The sequence below is a fragment of the Solenopsis invicta genome, chromosome 15 (assembly GCF_016802725.1).
Source record: "Solenopsis invicta isolate M01_SB chromosome 15, UNIL_Sinv_3.0, whole genome shotgun sequence".
Lineage (NCBI taxonomy): Eukaryota > Metazoa > Arthropoda > Insecta > Hymenoptera > Formicidae > Solenopsis > Solenopsis invicta.
Window position 1 is genome coordinate 683,710 of NC_052678.1, and position 19,805 is coordinate 703,514.

At 34.9% G+C, this 19,805-nt stretch overlaps 2 protein-coding genes across 2 annotated transcripts; both read left to right on the forward strand.

The window, feature by feature from the left end:
• The first annotated feature begins 8,466 nt into the window (after positions 1–8,466).
• Positions 8,467–9,387, forward strand: LOC120359671. The gene has a single exon (XM_039458032.1). It carries the CDS (start codon positions 8,467–8,469, stop codon positions 9,385–9,387), a length of 921 nt encoding a protein of 306 aa, XP_039313966.1.
• Positions 9,388–17,907: 8,520 nt separating this feature from the next.
• On the forward strand, positions 17,908–18,555 carry LOC120359672. Its single transcript, XM_039458034.1, has one exon. It carries the CDS (start codon positions 17,908–17,910, stop codon positions 18,553–18,555), a length of 648 nt encoding a protein of 215 aa, XP_039313968.1.
• Positions 18,556–19,805: the final 1,250 nt, after the last annotated feature.

The window sequence follows — 19,805 nt, forward strand, 5'->3', positions numbered from 1 at the left end:
AAAAAAACCTTGGGAATTTTCGAAAGAAAATTCCCAAGCGGTCATCCATTCAAGTTATGACCGCGGTGGACGATGCTTGACTTCTACGATTGCTGCAAATTGGATCCCTCGTGATGATCTGTAAACACTTTATGCTAATACGTTTATACAGGGTGACCCATTTTAACTTAGGCAGCCAAATAACTCGAAAAATAAGCACACTACGAAAAAATGTTTAGAATCAAAATTTCGTCATTTCGAAGGGGACGTACAATGACGTTAAAATTAGCTCCCCCCCACCCCTTCCCCTGGGCGGTGAGAGGGGCAAGTATGAAATCTTAAATGGGAACCCCCATTTTTTATTGCATATTCGGAATCTTTGACTAAAAACACATACAATTTGTCTCAAACATTTTTCTCGATTCATGATAAATGGCGCTGTAATCGACGAAATTCAATTTCTTCGATTTCTCTTACTGAGAACCCATGCTTACGATTCTGCAATAAATTAACAATAAAAATACCACGTTTTTATTGTTAATACTCAAAATTAGTCTTAAAACAAACTTCTCATTATTTTTTATTACTCATTAATTACTTCTCAAGAAACTGCTTTTAGCTTAACCCAGGAACAACGACGTAGACGTAGCAGTTTTCTGTTCCCTTCGGGGTGCTTGATTAACATGAGCCTCCTCGCCTCTCACAATTCGGGGTTATTACGAGATCTCCTTTCAATGTTTATAATTTATTGATCAGTAGGATGACGGCGATTTGGGAATCGCTCCGCATAAGTACGGGCAGTAAGTCTGTAATTTCTACCACATTCACCAAAGGATATAAAAATATCGACTATTTCTGTAGGCGTATAATTTGCCATTTTACCAGAATTTTATCAGAGTACAAATGTTAAAAAAAATACATAAACACTTGTGACTTTGTAACGTTACGTCCCTCCGCCGCGCCATCACTCCGGTCCAAACGCCGAACGCAACGCGTAAGACCGAGCACATGCACGAGCTCAGCTAAGCTTGCCGCGATCACGCGCTACCGCGCGCCGCGTTCGGCAAGCGTTCCTACTCCGGCCGGCCCAACCGCGCGCGCTGATTGGTACTTGCGACCGCGCGGACCGCTATATAAGCCGGCAGCGGGCAGCCGAGATGAGATCGCTCCGAGCCACCGATCTCAAACCTACTCCGCTCCTGCGCCGGGTATTCTCGACGCTCCTTAGCTTGGGCATTCTCAAGCACTTCCTCGGGAACAGGCATTCTCGTTCTAACTTTCTCGCGACGGGCATACTCGTCGGTCCTAACGGCTGGGAATATTCGGCCGATCCCATCCTCCGTCCGCGACTTGAATACTCGTCGTTTCCGCGGCTGGGTATTCTCGGCCAATAGGAACCGTCCGTCCCGCAATTCCGTTCTCGGGGATTCTCGAGACCAGCACCGTCGTCGGAAATGCTCGACGCCGTCCTCCGGCTCATTCCACAAACCTGTTCTACCGTCGACCGCTCTCGCGTATTGCGGAACTGTCCGCTGCACCGCGCACTGCCGATTCCGCGATCGCGACCGTCCGTCGCGCGGGCCCGTTTAACCGTAAGTTAAGTTAGCCGCTTCACGGCAACTCCGATCATTGCTTCCGAGCGCCTGGCGCATAATGCCTGTCCGTCTGTTGCTATAACTATCCGAGTCCGTTCTTTAATATTAAGTGACACGCGCATTATATTTTCTTGTCCGCGGAACCGATGATTGTTTAACCGAGCAATCCCGATTGCTACCTCCGAGCGCATAGCGCATAACACGTGTCCGTCTGTTTCCAGAGTTTCTAAAATCTGTTTCTTCTAAGTGTTTAGATATTAAGTACGCCGCGAATACATTGTGACCGTTCTCTTAGTTTCACGCGGGCCGACGACCGCACAATTAAGCACTCCAGTGCCGTAATACTATTCGTGGAATTCAGTATTATCCGATAACGATATCGGGACCTTATGATTCTTTTGTACTAAACCATAGCAAAATATATTTAAACTATTTCGTTTCCACTACCAAACCACGGCGTTATCATTTGACACGAACCCGAACATCCGGCGAGCACATCCGAGCAACCGATCCTGAACTTAAATCCCGTAACCGACACCGAGAAACTACCAGCGTTACAACTTTAGCACTAAATGGACAAAATTTTGGAAGAATACTTAGAGGAACTCCATCAGATGGAAAGTCCAAAATGTCTCGGTACTTTGGACCATTCAAGTTGCCTAAAGAGCAGGTTACGCTAAAAGTAGTTTCTTGAGAAGTAATTAATGAGTAATAAAAAATAATGAGAAGTTTGTTTTAAGACTAATTTCGAGTATTAACTAATAAAAACGTGGTATTTTTATTGTTAATTTATTGCAGAATTGTAAGCATGGGTTCTCAGTAAGAGAAATCAAAGAAATTGAATTTTGTCGATTACAGCGCCATCTATCATGAATCGAGAAAAATGTTTCAGACAAATTGTATGTGTTTTTAGCCAAAGATTCCGCATATGTAATAAAAAATAGGGGTTCCTATTTAAGATTTCAAACTTGCTCCCCCTCACCGCCCAGGGGGAGGGGTGGGGGGACTGATTTTAACATCATTGTACGTCCCCCTCGAAATGACGAAATTTTAATTCTAAACATTTTTTCGTAGTGTGCTTATTTTTCGAGTTATTTGGCTGCTTAAGTTAAAATGGGTCACCCTGTATAACTGATAGATTAAGGTGATGCTGGAGTGACGGCCGAACTCCGACGGTCCTGCGCCATCTACTAAGTGGAACTAAAAATGTCGATAATATCGATATTTTTAGATCCATTATCATTTGAGTTCTGCACTCATCCTTGTCTTTTCAACAAGCGAAACCGCCCAACTCAGTACCGTATATTTCGACAGGCACGCTCGGGCCGTTTTGTAGGCGGATGAGTTTACGCAAAACAATTTTTTATCCGACCTGTTTCTGCTGTTGAATAAGGACGTAATGTGTTGGCAATATACATTGCACTTTTGATACTACACTATCTCTTTTCGCTGCATGTAACAAAAAGAGATTGACGTTAGTCAGACTAAATGTTTAGCACATTTATTGCCATTTCATTAGAAAATGATGTATATAATACATAATACTAAAATTATATTTTCATGTCGAACATGAATATGGCAATATTTTGTAGGCAATATGGAATGAATCCTTCATTCCCATCGCCCATTTTTATGAAAGGCAAAAATTTTTCATAGTTTCTCTATTCTCGTTTGCTTATGTTTGCCTATAAGATGGGCAAATACAAACTTAAAATAGTTAGCCCACGATAAACGCCTCTGATAATTAATTAAAAATAGTCATCCCACGGTAAACGCCTCTGATATCTAATTAGTAATAGTCAGCACACGGTAAACGCCTCTGATATTTAATTAATAATAGTCAGCACACGATAAACGCCTCTGATAATTAATTAAAAATAATCAGCCCATGGTAAACGCCTCTGATATTTAATTAATAATAGTCAGCCCACGATAAACGCCTCTGATATTTAATTAATAATAGTCAGCACACGATAAACGCCTCTGATAATTAATTAAAAATAATCAGCCCACGGTAAACGCCTCTGATATTTAATTAATAATAGTCAGCCCACGGTAAACGCCTCTGATATTTAATTAATAATAGTCAGCACACGATAAACGCCTCTGATAATTAATTAACCCTTTCAAGACGGTATACATGTGTACCTGGTACACATGTGTACCTGGAAAGGGTTGATAGTCAGCTCACGATAAACGCCTCTGACAGTAAATGATTAATAAAAGTACAGCTTACCACTGTAAACAGTCTGTGATAACAGAAACCTTTTAACATTATATTATCATTATAGGTATCCTACACCTCTGCATTATATCCTCTTTTGGACAAGGACAGGTTAGGTTGACGACATTTAAACACACACTAAAATGTTTATGTCAACTATAACTTCACCGTAATTTTACGCCCCATCACTTTCCTTTCCCTCTCTCCAATCTCCGCAGCGGTACCGAGACATGTACGTGCGCGCGTTTCTCCCGCGGCCACGCGCTCGCCTGGTCACGAAACATGTCACGCTGACCGAATCGTCGCGCGCGCCGTGTCACGCCTCGGCTCGTTTCGAAGATCATGCAATAGAACTAGTCTTTCCCTCTCACTCCCTTCGCTCGCTCGCGCGCAATAATCTCGATGGCCCAAGCGCTCAAGAATTCTTTTCACTGTCGTATACATGTTATATGTGTATATATAAGTGTGCAGAAAAATATAAAAATTTACATGTAATATTGTAAATTAAACATTATAGCAAATCATTTAATCTTTCAATAGCATTTAAACAATTTCTATATTATAAAAAAATTTTATTAATTAATTAAAATTATATGACAAATCATAATAAAAATATGGAATTACTTTTATGTCAAAAACATAATTTTAATTCGATAGTTAATAATTTTAGTTTTTCAATATTATAATAGCCTCGGAATATATTATTGTTTTATGCTATAGGAAAAGAAATTGGTGTGCCATGAAACATTTATATTTTTAATATAATTTATAATTACATTACATTTTTAATACTAAAATAAAAAAAATTTTAAACTATAATAATAATTTAATATTTATAGTATTCATAACGCAATGTAATAATATTTATTAGTATTGTTCATTAATAACTCTTGTCCTGTAGACCATCTTTCGTCCTTTCATATGTAAAATGTGAAAATAATAATAAATATTATTACGTTTTATTATAACCACTATATATGTGTATCAATATACATATATACTTGTGTGTACTTTACATTATTATGTTCTGAACCCTCTGAAAACTAAAATAAAATTTACATTTTAATGTATTTACGTTTAAATTTTTTAAACATATTTTTTAAAGATAAATATTTTTTTAAAGATAAATATTTTTTTTAAACATAAATATTACGTACGCTAAAATTGCCTCCATTCAGTAAACATTACAATTCACGGAGTCTTCACTCTCATTTATATTTTACATTTTACAGAACTTTTTATTTTTGGGACATTATATGGGTTAAAATTTTAATTAAGAGCTTTAGTAATAAAAGAAAAGTAGCCAATTCAACATTTTATGATTAGAAACTTAGTAATGTACAAAAATTCCCTCACAGGTAAGCACACAGAGCGTTAGAATCACGACAATGTTCAGAATTACTCATATATGAAAGTTATCGTTCCCAGTCAAAAAAGTGAAATTTTAAACCAGAAAGGTCAGGGAAGAAACAATAGGTTTATCGGCGAGAACCCGCCATTAGAAATAACTTTTAATTTATCTATTCGCCATTGGAGCTTTGTTTCATGAGTTATTCAGCTCTAAAGTCTGTTACGATAAGCTTTGTGGGAAGTGAAAACTCATTATATATGGGAAAACACATCTAATCATGTTCAGATTATAAAAAAACCAATTACTGCATGAATATTAATCAAAAAATCCGTGTAGCATCGTAAAATAAAATAGTAATTTGTTTAACGAAGTAGAGCTTTCTAGCTATAAAATGCTTTTTTCAGAATTTCATTATCATTTTTACAAAGTTTTACACTTGAAATATTTGTCTATTTTTCGGAATCAGAATAATGTTTGATCAATTTTGTTGTTATGAAGTGTATAATGATAATTATCTCATTTGCTATTTAATTTTTAATAATAATAATTTGTTTATTTAAGTAGTGGTATATTATTTTTTTAATATTATATGCTATTTGTATTATATATATATATTTGTTGTAGGATATTATTGGATAATTGTTAGTCGGTCTTATTAATTTTGGTTATTGTCATACATATATAAGGTATATGATTCGTTATTCAATGAATTAATTATTAATTTGTAGTTTTAGTGTACTTTTCTGTCAGTTCTGAGCCTTGATTGTATGTTAATTCAATTTATACCTTGTGTAATTTTTTGACTGACGTATGTCAAAAAGTCTAAAATAGATAGCAAGTTTTCTCAGTGATACGTGTTCCCAAGTCATACAGATTTTGACGCAAGCTTTATTAGCACTAGTACTAGAAAGAAAAACGAGATACAGGCAATTGGAAAATTAATTACGAAAAATAGCTTCAAAAAGACTTGTGGTAGTCATGGTAGAATTGACAGTAGTAGCGACAAGATATAAATTGAATTAACATACAACCAAGGCTCAAAACTGACAAAAAAGTACAATAAAACTACAAATTGATAATTAATTCAATGAATAACGAATCATATACCTTATATATGTATGACAATAACCAAAATTAATAAGACCGACTAACAATTATCCAATATCAAATATTATCCTGTAACAAATATATATATAATCCAAATAGCATATAATATTAAAAAATTAATATACCACTACCTAAATAAACAAATTATTATTATTAAAAATTAAATAGCAAATAAGATAATTATCATTATACACTTCATAACAACAAAATTGATCAAACATTATTCTGATTCCGAAAAATAGATAAATATTTCAAGTGTGAAACTTTGTAAAAAATGATGATAATGAAATTCTGAAAAAAGCATTTTATAGCTAGAAAGCTCTACTTTGTGAAACAAATTACTATTTTATTTTACGATGCTACACGGATTTACATTTTTGAAAAGGACATTTTTTAAAAGGAAAGGAAGCAGGAAAGCGCGACACAGATATAGAGATTAAAATAAATAAAATATAAATTATTTGGATTATTATTTATATTAAAAGTATTTTAAAGATTTTAATTAGAAATTAAATGTATAATAAATTATGCTATACAAATATATAGCATTTATTTCAATTAACTATCAGTCAAAACCTTACACATTTTTATGTATCATATGAGAATAATTATTAATCATTTATATTACTAATTAGTTAAATCTCTACCTATTTTAAATTATTTTCATTTGGTATATTTATTTATTAATTTTTAGTAACTACCCACATAGCACGTAATATTTCTGTGATATCACAGAAATATTACATATTACTGTGAAATATCACAGAAATATTACTGTGATATTACACAGTGATAATGACATTGAAATATTCCACTGATATCACAGAAATATCACAGAAATATTATTGTGATATTATACAGTGATAATAACATTAAAATATTCCAATGATATCATTGCAATATATTGTTGCAATATTTAATTTCAAAGAACAAGGTAATGTCAAACCACGTTTTTATTATGTCTCATTAATGCAACGTCACTATCTCTTTGATTAATTTCGATATTTTTAGTATCCTTAATATTCTTGGTAATTTCGGTATCCTATAGAAGAAATCAACTTACAAATAAAATAATTATGTCTTTGCTCCTTCGTGGAATAAAAGTAAATGTTAAGAAAAAAAATTAATTAACTTTATTATTAGTTTAGATATTTACTTAGTTTATTCCTTAAACTGTATATATGTATAAACTATAATGTACGCTCTTCTATGTAATCTATCAATTTAATTGTTGCTTTACAACTCGATCAATAATGATTTTATTAAAAAATTACAGAAAAACCTTTGTATTTATCTTATTGTCATTTATAATTTTTACAGGAGCATAAAATTGATTTTAATTTTTAAAAATTTTTATCATGAAGAATTTAAAAAAAAAAATGTTTACAAAAAGTTTTGTTAATACACATTTATTATTCACTTGGCAATAAATATTTCAAAGTATATTAAGAAGTTTTTAAAAAAATATACATTTTTACGTCATTTAATATTTATTGCTCGGTACATTATTTTGTGAAATATTTTATTCATTAATATTGATTAGACTATTATACACCACAGTAAAAGGTTTTTCAAGTTAATTAAAATATTAAATTTCCAACAAATTTTTCTTTAGATTTCACTTTTTTTCAACTCTATTAAAAAATATGATTATATATATTCTATCATTAATTAGGTATTTTACAATGTTCATTAATTATATGTATGTATATAATGTTGCGACTGTCACAACATACGACGAAACAACCGAGCGCGTACACAGCCGCTATGCGGTCCCGCCGTGTGTATAAGACTCCACGCAAACAAGTGAGTGCTGGCACCACCGCTAGGTGGCCGCGCCGCTGGAGACCTTGTGGCGTTCTTACACTCTTTCACTTACACTATTTATTCTTACACTTACACTTTCTACACTTGTTACTTAGCAACACACTAAACATCTTTTGTTAAAAACATTTACTTCTTTATTAATATATTGACTGTCAAGGAATGAACACGTTTATAATAAATATCTTTCAATCTCGAATAAATCTAGTGATTTATACATTAAGTCGCTACATTTTTGGTGACCCCGACGTGATCACGGTGTGAGCTGAAATATCTCTTGACGCGGGAAGTTTGATTTCCGAAGTGCCATTTGGTGTCTACAAGAATCTTCGAATTTTGATTTCTGGATCGTCTTGGTTCTTCTCTGGAAGCATCAGTTTAATAAAATGCCTGTGGACAGAACTCCTGTTAAATCTGAGTCAACTCCGTCAACTTCTACTACTTCAGCGTCAACCGTGAGCCTACAACAACAGGTCGGAACAGAGATTTTAAATTTATCTTCTGGTTTTGAACATCAGTCATCGGGTGAGTCCACTCAGATCCATTCAAATGAATTTCGCCTTTTGAAACTTCCAACCTTTTGGCATAAACAACCTAAGCTGTGGTTTGCTCAGATTGAGAGTGAATTTACTGTATACCGTATCCGTTCTGAAGATATTAAATATAGTTCAGTTATTCGTCATCTTGATGAACAAGCGTTAGTCGCGATTTCGGAGATTGTTGAAAATCCGCCTGAAATTGATAAATATAATCAGTTAAAGAAAGCACTCATTCATCGTTTCACGGATTCTGAAGAAAAACGTTTGAGACAATTATTAGCTGGTATTGAGTTAAATGACAAGAAGCCTTCAGAACTTTTACGTGAAATCCGTCAATTATCCGGTGGTTCTTTAGCAGATAACATTTTACATTCGATTTGGCTACAACGTTTACCATATAAAGTTCAAGCGACTCTTGCAGTGGTTGAAAACGTACCTTTAGTCAAGCTCTCGGAACTCGCGGATAAAATAGTTGAACGTGATACTGGTTTTCAAGTCGCGGAAGTTAATACGCAATCTACCTCTAAACAATCTGATTTTGCTGATTTGGAACAAAGAATCGCTGCTCTTGAAGTATCTCATCGTCGTGGCAGATCTTTTAGCCGATCTAGAAGCAAATCAAAATTCAGATCAAATTCACGAAATAAAAGGTCTAATTCTAAAGATCAGTCAATTTGTTTTTATCACAAAAAATTTGGTAATAAGGCAAAGAGATGTACCATTCCTTGCTTGATGTCAAAAACTCTTACCGACTCTCAGGAAAACTAGAAGCGCCGTTGAAGATTGAGGCTGCTTACAACGGTTTACCTTGCCATCGCCTCGTAATTTTTGACAAATCAACTAATTTACATTTTCTTGTTGATACTGGTGCTGATATTTCCTTAATACCTAAGAGAGTTTTGTTTAAACCATTACCAGCTAATTTTAAACTTTTTGCTGCCAATGGTACTCAAATTCATACTTATGGTTCTAAAACTCTTTCTTTGGATCTTGGCCTCAGGAGAAATTTCCGTTGGAAATTTTGCATCGCGGATATTCAACGTCCCATTTTAGGTGCAGATTTCCTTGGATATTTTAATCTCCTAGTTGACATTAAAAACAAACGCTTGGTCGACTCTGTTACTGGCCTTAAACATTTTGGAAAGATCCAAGAAGTTTCACAATTATCCATATGTACCATGTCTCCTGACTCTCCTTATCACAGGATTTTAGCGGAATTTCCTGGTCTTACTCGATTTGCTCCTCTTTCTTCGGTGAAGTCTTATGGAATTGAACATCGTATCATCACGGAAGGATCTCCTAAATTTTCAGTTCCCAGAAGACTTTCTCCGGAAAAACTCAAGTTTGCCAAGGAGGAATTCAAGTTTATGATGGAACAAGGAATTTGTAGACCTTCGAGTAGTACTTGGGCAGCCCCTTTACATATGGTTCCCAAATCGGAAAATGTTTGGAGACTTTGTGGTGATTATCGTGCATTAAATTCGGCTACCATTCCTGATCGTTACCCACTGCCTCATATTCAAGATTTTACTTCTGGGCTTTATGGTAAGAATATCTTCTCCAAGATTGACTTAGTAAAAGCGTACTATCAAGTACCCGTCGCCAAAGAGGATATTCACAAGACCGCCGTTACCACACCTTTTGGACTTTTTGAATTTTTAGTCATGCTTTTTGGTCTTCGTAACGCAGCTCAAACTTTTCAAAGATTAATGAACTCACTGCTCAGTGATTTAGATTTTGTTTTTTGCTATCTTGACGACATTCTTATAGCTTCCAAAAATGAACAAGAACATATTGCCCATTTGCGCATTATTTTTAATCGTTTATTACAAGCCGGAATGTCAATTAATGTTTCCAAATGCCTTTTTGGACAAAAAGAACTTTCTTTCCTTGGATACCTAGTTTCAGATCAAGGTATTAAACCTACAACAGAAAAAGTAAAATCTATTATTGATTTTCCTAAACCTAAGACAATTCATGATATGCGCAGATTTATTGGCATTATCAATTATTATCGTCGCTGTCTTAAAAATGCAGCCGAACATCAAGCTTTACTTACTGAATTTTTAAAGGATAGTCGCAAGAGAGATAGAAGAGTTATCCCTTGGAATAATGAAACTGAAACAGCCTTTCAAAATTGTAAAGAAGAACTTCTCCGAGTTACTACTCTTTCTCATCCTGCTCCACATGTTCCTTTGATTTTAACTTGTGATGCTTCTAATTTTGCTGTTGGAGCGTCTCTAGAACAAACCATTGATAATGTTAGTAAACCTATTGCATTCTTTTCTAAAAAACTTGATCAAACTCAGAAGAATTATAGCACCTATGATCGAGAACTACTTAGTATTTATTTAGCTATTAAGCACTTTAAATATTTACTTGAAGGACGTCAACTGATTATTAGAACAGATCACAAGCCTTTGATTTATGCTTTTCGGCAGAAACTTGATAAAGCATCTCCTAGACAGATCAGACAATTGGATTTTATAGCCCAATTTTCTACTGATATTGTTTATATTTCAGGCAAGTTAAATTCTGTAGCCGATGCTCTTTCAAGAATTGAATCAGTTTCAATGCCAATTATAGTTTCTCTTGATGAGTTAGCTGATTATCAAAAAGAAGATGAAGAACTTCAAGACTTACTTTCTTCGAACTCTTCTCTTCAGTTAAGGAAACTTATTTTTTCTGGTTCAACTTCTCCTATTTATTGTGATTGTTCCTCTGAACTAATTCGTCCTTATGTGCCTAAATCTCTTCGCAAGAGGATTTTCGATGTTGTTCATGGTCTTGCTCATCCCAGTGGTAGATCAACAGCTAAACAACTTTTGCATAAATTTATTTGGCCATCTTTAAAAAAGGATGTTAAAGAATGGACTCGTACGTGTCTACCTTGCCAACGTTCCAAGATTTCAAGACACACGAAGAATGTTCCTGTTAGAATCGCGATTCCGGATCAACGTTTTCAACATGTCCACTTAGACTTGATTGGTCCTCTTCCATCTTGTCAAGATTTTCGTTATTGCCTCACGATTATTGATCGTTTTTCACGTTGGCCTGAAGCTATCCCTCTTAAGGAAATCTCTGCTGACACTGTTTCTACAGCTTTTTATACTCATTGGGTAGCTAGATACGGTTCTCCCTTAACCATCACCACGGATCAAGGATCGCAGTTTGAAGCATCTCTTTTCAAGGCTTTAACCAATTTGATTGGTTGTGACAGGAAAAGAACTTCGGCTTATCATCCTGCTTCAAATGGCATTTTGGAAAGGTGGCATAGGACTGTCAAGACTGCCATTATGTGTCATCAGACGAAGAATTGGCTAGAGTCTCTTCCTTCAGTTCTTCTGGGTCTTCGTTCATGTTTTAAAGAAGATTTAAAAGCTTCACCTGCGGAACTACTCTATGGAACCACTCTTCGGATTCCTGGAGAATTTTTTATTGAAGAGGATTTTCCTGCGGATCCTGAAATCTTTTTAGAAAAACACAGAATTCATATGAGGAATGTTAGATCTTCACCAACCAGTCATCACATCAAGAAATCTCCTTTTGTACATAAAAATCTTTGTGATTGTACTCACGTTTGGATTCGTGATGATGCTGTCAAGAAATCTCTTCAACCTCCTTATTCTGGGCCTTTTCTTGTTGTCAAACGTATTTCTGATTATTTGTTCTCTATAAACGTTTCAGGTAATATTGTTAATGTTTCTACGGAACGGCTTAAACCAGCTTTTCTTCCTAGAGAAGATTTCTCTGCAGTTTCTACTTCCTTACCTTGCTCTTCTTCTACGGAACCTGTAACCAGTTTGGATGTTCCCGCTTCTATTTCTGTTCCTGTTTCAAGACCTTTAAGAACTTACCCGGCTAAGAAGAAAGTTCATTTCGCAACGTAGTCGTCGCTTAGGGGGGAGTACTGTGGCGTTCTTACACTCTTTCACTTACACTATTTATTCTTACACTTACACTTTCTACACTTGTTACTTAGCAACACACTAAACATCTTTTGTTAAAAACATTTACTTCTTTATTAATATATTGACTGTCAAGGAATGAACACGTTTATAATAAATATCTTTCAATCTCGAATAAATCTAGTGATTTATACATTAAGTCGCTACAACCTTCTCGTGAGTCAAGTGCAGTCTCAGGTGTTATATCTAGACGCCACTGCGGCCGACCGGGCCGACTCACCACGACTCACTAGCTCACACTTCAGTGAGATTTTGAAGAAAATTGTTGCTTGTTGTAATTTGGAAACGAATACTTGTTCTAATTTTTTTCCAATGTAACGTCCCTTGAAAAAAAAGTTGATAAACTTGTTTCAATAAACTGATTACTGATCAGTAACTGATTATATTTTGTCAGTTACTGATCAGTAATCAGTTTATTGAAACAAGTTTATCAATTTTTTTTTAAGGGGTACGTGTGGAACGCTGTTTCATATAAAATTTTATATTTTTACATGTAAATAATATTTTGTATTGTTATTTAATCTTGAACATAAATTAAAATTATAATTCAAATTGAATCTTTTTTAACAAAAATGAAAAAGGATACAAGAGACTTTTTTTGTAAATTAAACATTTATTACGTTTACATTATTGTATTCTGTTTTAATAAATATAATTAATTTTTTATGTTTAATATATATTACATGTAATGATATGAAAATAATATTAAGAATAACAATAAAAATAAAATAAATTGAAATAATTTATTTATTTAATTTTTTGCAATATTATTTAAATATCACATAAACATCACAGAAATATTGTGAAATATCACAGTAATATTACTATGAAATATCACAGTAATATTACTGTGATGCGTTTTCGCGGACATTTTGATATTACTGTAATATCACAGTAATATTTCGTGATATTTCTGCAATATTTCATTTGTAATATTGCAATGTAAAAGTGATATTGCTATGATATCACTGCAATATTACGTGCTATGTGGGTAGTCATTTGAAAAAACCTTTAAAATACTTCTTGAATAGTAAAAAATAACACAAATAAAATTTGCGCCAAACACGTTATGACATGTCTTTTTCATCATTTACCGTGCTTTTGAGGTAAATCCTAAGATTTACCAAGTGAATGGTAGTAAAAGTTCGAAATGAACGATGATTACAGAACTGTTCGGACTTTTACCATTAAGAGTTGGTAAATCTTAGGTTTTATTGGAAAATCTTAGGATTTACCGTAGTTCGGGCTTTTACAGTAACATATATAATTTGTAAATCATTTTTAAATATTTTATGCTAAGCACGTTATTATACCAAAATATTAGGAAGTTTAGAAATGCTTTTGTATTATCAATTAAATTAAAATTTCTCAAGAACACAAATGATATTATCATAAAACAAATAATATTATATTTGCCATGAAAATTTTCAATGAATGTTCTAAGAACGTCAGAAAAAGTGTAAAGTTTTTTAACTGTGTGTCCAATTTTAAGTTAATTTAATTGTAGAAGAACATTTTTGAATTTCTGGTTTTTTTTAATACTACATTTTGCAAAAAAAAAATTTTGTCCCGAGGAATCGAACCTGGAACCTTCAGCATAGTAGTCAAGAATCATGACCGTCCAACTACAAAGGTCAATTTAGAATTTTTCTTCCGTAATAGTACTATAGCTGCTAAAAGTGTTGATCTTTTTCTCAAAAATGCTTAAACGAGTTCCATCGCAGTAAATGTATGAATAAATATTACAATTATATCAAATTTCATAAAGTCGGTGACTAAAGACCGAGTTCCTTTCGTTAACGCAATACTGAAAAATTTTCGTCGCATGATCGGAAAATCGAAATTGGAAAAAAAAAAAATATATATATACAGGGTGTTCGTTAATGGTTGTCCAGCCTTTTACCGTACGTAGATGCCGTACCGACTGAGCTTGCTAATTTGCTAAACGTTTCCTAGATGACAGCTGCTTCGGTTGAGCGCGCGAACGCGATCTCGCAGGACCGAGTGACACGTACAGGCCCCTGGAAAATTTTTCTCATATTTTTTTCGTATAATTTTTCCGAACATCTGTATAATTTTTTATGAAACGTTATAAAATGTAAAAAAGGTAAAAGTATTTTTTTTAAAACTGTGAGATGAGAAATCTCAGAATACTTCAGAATGTACGTGTATGAAAAGTTCTAACAATAAGAGATGTAGACTTTCTAAGTATTATTTCTACGTATTTCTGAAAAATGTTCCTATTCGTATAAAAATTATGAAAAAAACTGTAACCAGGAATGTTAAATTCTATAAACGAGAAATTTTATAAAAAATTATTAGAATAGTTTTTACCGGGGAAAGCTGTGCATACTTTGTTATATTACATTTGTTACTAAGATTACTATTTCTATTTATTAATCAAATTAATAAATAAAGTAGTAAATAGAAACGTAGAATACTGAATACATTTAATAATATATCCACACAATTTTTATCACAAATTTTTAATACTTGTAATCTTTTGAATTTAAATATTATCTTTGAAGTACTTTTAATTTAAAGAACTTCAGAAATAATATTGTAATGTGATATCAAGTAATGAAAGCTAAATGGTAACGTGGACTTCCACACCACCTTTGAGGTTCCACGATTGGCGCGTTAGGTTTTTTGAAGTGGACCTTCGCCTAGAGCCATATTATACCACATTAAAGACCTATTTTTTTGGTACATAAAGTTTAAATAGATATTTTGAAGTCATATTGCGTAAGAACACACGTAGATGAAAAGTTACATCTACGTATGATCGTGCGTAATATGACAACAAATTATCATATTTTTAGAGCAAGTGCTCGAAGTGTCTCCCTTCCTCCTGCTCACAACGTAAAGCCCGACTCAAGATTGCTTGCTCAAGATGGAAGCGAGCCGATTTCAAAGCTTTATGTACCGTACTCAAACGAACTCCTAGATTCCGCGCTATGGTTCGTATACTGATGGTTGGATCATCAGTAACCATTTGTCGTATTTGCGCGGTATGTATGCGCTGTGGTCGCCCTGTACGGAGTATAAAAATAATGATAAAACAATAGAATATTTAAAATTGTATTATCAAAAAATTTTATAAATATGTACCTGCAGGCTTAATACGAGGTGTGTTCAAAAAGTATCGCGAATTTTGTGTTTTTTCAAAAATTATTTATTTATTCATGAATATCTATTTTGTCCCCTTCAAAGTAATCCCCATGAGATATTATACACTTGTGCCAACGGTTTTTCCAATCTTCGAAGCACTTCAAAAAATCATTTTTTTTTATCTTGTTCAGCTCCTCCTTCGATGCCGTCTTTATCTCGTCAAGCGTAGCGTAACGTCGTCCTTTCATGGGCCTCTTCAGTTTAGGGAACAAGAAAAAGTCACAGGGGGACAGATCTGGGGAATACGGTGGCTGCGGCATCATTAGTGTGTTGTTTTTGGCCAAAAAGTCGCGCACAAGCAACGATGTGTGAGCAGGGGCGTTATCGTGGTGCAAAAGCCAATTTTTGTTCTTCCACAAATCCGGGCGTTTCTGGCGGATTGCTTCGCGCAAATTGCGCATAACTTGCAGGTAATATTCCTTATTGACCGTTCTACCCTGTGGCAAGAACTCATGATGCACCACGCCCCTGCAATCGAAGAAAACTGTCAGCAAAACTTTCACATTCGACCGAACTTGGCGCGCTTTTTTCGGTCTTGGTTCGTGCGGCAGCTTCCATTGAGATGATTGAGCTTTGGTTTCCACGTCATAACCATAAACCCACGATTCGTCACCAGTTATGACCCTCTGGAGCAAATTTGGGTCGTCGCGGACAGAGTCCAACATCTCATTAGCAATGTTCATGCGATGCTGTTTTTGGTCGCAATTGAGCAATTTTGGTACGAATTTCGCGGCGACCCGTCTCATGCCCAAATCATTGATAAAAATCGAATGGCACGAGCCAATCGATATGTTTAGGTCCTCAGCAACTTCTCTAACGGTGATTCGACGATTGGCCAATACCATTTTCTCCACTTCATTAATTTTTTCGTCTGTTGTTGAAGTGCTCGGGCGTCCGGCACGCTCTTCGTCGTTCACATCTTCTCGGCCTTCTGAGAACATTTTGTACCACCGATAAACGTTGCTTCGGTCCAAGGTAGCTTCTCCGTATGCCACAGTCAACATTCGGAATGCATCCGCGCACTTAATTTCGTTTTTCACACAAAATTTGATACAGGTTCTTTGATCCATTTTTTTGAATAGGTAAAAATCGAAGACGATCCAAAACACGTGCAAGCAAAGCAGCTGTCAACAATTAAGTGAACATTCAAAATGGCCGAGCTTGTCGGCATAAGTGAGAGACATGAGTACCAACATAACGCCACAAAAAGATCGAAATTCGAATATACGTAACCCGCGAAAATTCAAAATTCGCGATACTTTTTGAACACACCTCGTAGGTTTAAATTGACCGTATGTTCGCTGCCTCGACTCCAGCCTTGCAAACATATTTCGATATGGCTGTCGTCGCTACGGATATCTGCGCGTATAGAGCAACGTAGCTTCTCACGAATCTCTGTCGCACACTGCATAAATCATGATCATGTCACACATTTCATCAAACGTAAAATTGTGAGCCATATTGCATGCACGTTCTCTCACATTTTTAATAACTTTTTTCAATTTATACCATTTTTATGTGTGGTATACAGTAAAAGTAATACAAGTAATGATAAAAAGCACAATAATGAATACTTTATCATACAATTTTATAAATAAATATGTATTGGAACATAATTTTAAAGAAATTGATCGTTTTTTCGCAACTACAACTGTAGCCTTGTAAAGAAAGATATGGCTTGCTTGCTTCTATTCTGAGAATTTTAGAGTAAACTTTCAAAGTCTCCCGCGGAAAAGAAATATCTGTCGATTTTCAATTGTTGCTGTTTCTTCGTTGTTTCTTGCAACTGTTTTTGTCGTCTCGTCTCGATCCCGTGTGAGAGAACGTGCGTGCAACCATGGCTCACAATTTCACGTATGACGAAATGTGTGATATGATAATGGTGTATGCAGTGTGCAACAGGAATGCGCGAGAAGCTGCGTTGCTCTACATGCGTAGATATCCGGAGCGGCGACAGCCTTATCGAAGAATGTTTGCGAGGCTGGAGTCGAGGCTGCGAAGATATGGTCAATTTAGACCTATTAAGCCTGCAGGTACATATTAATAAAATTTTTTAATAATGCAATTTTAAATATTCTATTCTTTTATCGTTATTTTTATACTCCGTACAGGGCGACTGCAGCGCATAGATACCGCGCAAATACGATAAATGGTTACGGATGAGCCAACCATCAGTATCCGAACCATAGCGCGGAATCAAGGCGTTAGCGTGAGTACGGTACATAAAGCTTTAAAAGCGGCTCGCTTCCATCCCTACAAAGTAACCTTGACTCAAGAGCTGCATATTAACGATGAAGCTCGCAGATTGAGATATTGTCAGTGGTTCTGTAATGAATGTGAGGAAGATTATAATTTTCCCAAACGCATTGAATTTTCGGATGAATGCGTTTTCCATAATAATGGCACCGTCAACCGCCATAACATGCATTACTGGGCCACTGAGAATCCTCACTGGATGCAGCAAGCACATACCCAAGTGAGGTGGTCGGTGAACGTTTGGGCAGGTATTCTTGGAGACCACATCATTGGGCCATATTTTTTTGATGGTAAGGTCGATGGCAATGCATACCGAACATTTCTTGAAAATCAATTTGTCGACCTGATGGGTGAGGTGCCACTGGAATCACGTATTAACATGTGGTTCCAGCAGGACGGCCATCCTGCACACACCGCCAGGGCGACAAGAGAATTATTGAATCGAAAGTTCGGTGCTCATTGGATCGGTCTTCACGGTTCTCATGAATGGCCACCGCGTTCACCTTACACCACTAGATTTCTTTCTGTGGGGTCATTTTAAACAGCAGGTGTATGCAACACGACCCGAAAACGTTCAGGACCTGAAAGATAGAATTGTACGAGCTTGCCGTGCAATAAGTCCACAGGTCTTGGAGCGGGTACGTGAAGCAATCGTGAGTCGGGCTTTACGTTGTGAGCAGGAGGAAGGGAGACACTTCGAGCACTTGCTCTAAAAATATGATAATTTGTTGTCATATTACGCACGATCATACGTAGATGTAACTTTTCATCTACATGTGTTCTTACGCAATATGACTTCAAAATATCTATTTAAGCTTTATGTACCAAAAAAATAGGTCTTTAATGTGGTATAATATGGCTCTAGGCGAAGGTCCACTTCAAAAAACCTAACGCGCCAATCGTGGAACCTCAAAGGTGGTGTGGAAGTCCACGTTACCATTTAGCTTTCATTACTTGATATCACATTACAATATTATTTCTGAAGTTCTTTAAATTAAAAGTACTTCAAAGATAATATTTAAATTCAAAAGATTACAAGTATTAAAAATTTGTGATAAAAATTGTGTGGATATATTATTAAATGTATTCAGTATTCTACGTTTCTATTTACTACTTTATTTATTAATTTGATTAATAAATAGAAATAGTAATCTTAGTAACAAATGTAATATAACAAAGTATGCACAGCTTTCCCCGGTAAAAACTATTCTAATAATTTTTTATAAAATTTCTCGTTTATAGAATTTAACATTCCTGGTTACAGTTTTTCTCATAATTTTTATACGAATAGGAACATTTTTCAGAAATACGTAGAAATAATACTTAGAAAGTCTACATCTCTTATTGTTAGAACTTTTCATACACGTACATTCTGAAGTATTCTGAGATTTCTCATCTCACAGTTTTAAAAAAATACTTTTAACTTTTTTACATTTTATAACGTTTCATAAAAAATTATACAGATGTTCGGAAAAATTATACGAAAAAAATATGAGAAAAATTTTCACCAGGGGCCTGTACGTGTCACTCGGTCCTGCGAGATCGCGTTCGCGCGCTCAACCGAAGCAGCTGTCATCTAGGAAACGTTTAGCAAATTAGCAAGCTCAGTCGGTACGGCATCTACGTACGGTAAAAGGCTGGACAACCATTAACGAACACCCTGTATATATATATATATATATATATATATATATATATGCACATATAAATTGAACGTATGTTCAATATACGTATAATTATTCATGTGTGTATATATATATATATATATATATATATATATATATGTGTGTG

What these genes read in the sequence shown, in the direction of transcription:
- LOC120359671 (XM_039458032.1), top strand. Translation starts at nt 8,467, where the DNA reads ATGCCTGTGGACAGAACTCCTGTTAAATCTGAGTCAACTCCGTCAACT.
- LOC120359672 (XM_039458034.1), top strand. Translation starts at nt 17,908, where the DNA reads ATGGTTACGGATGAGCCAACCATCAGTATCCGAACCATAGCGCGGAAT.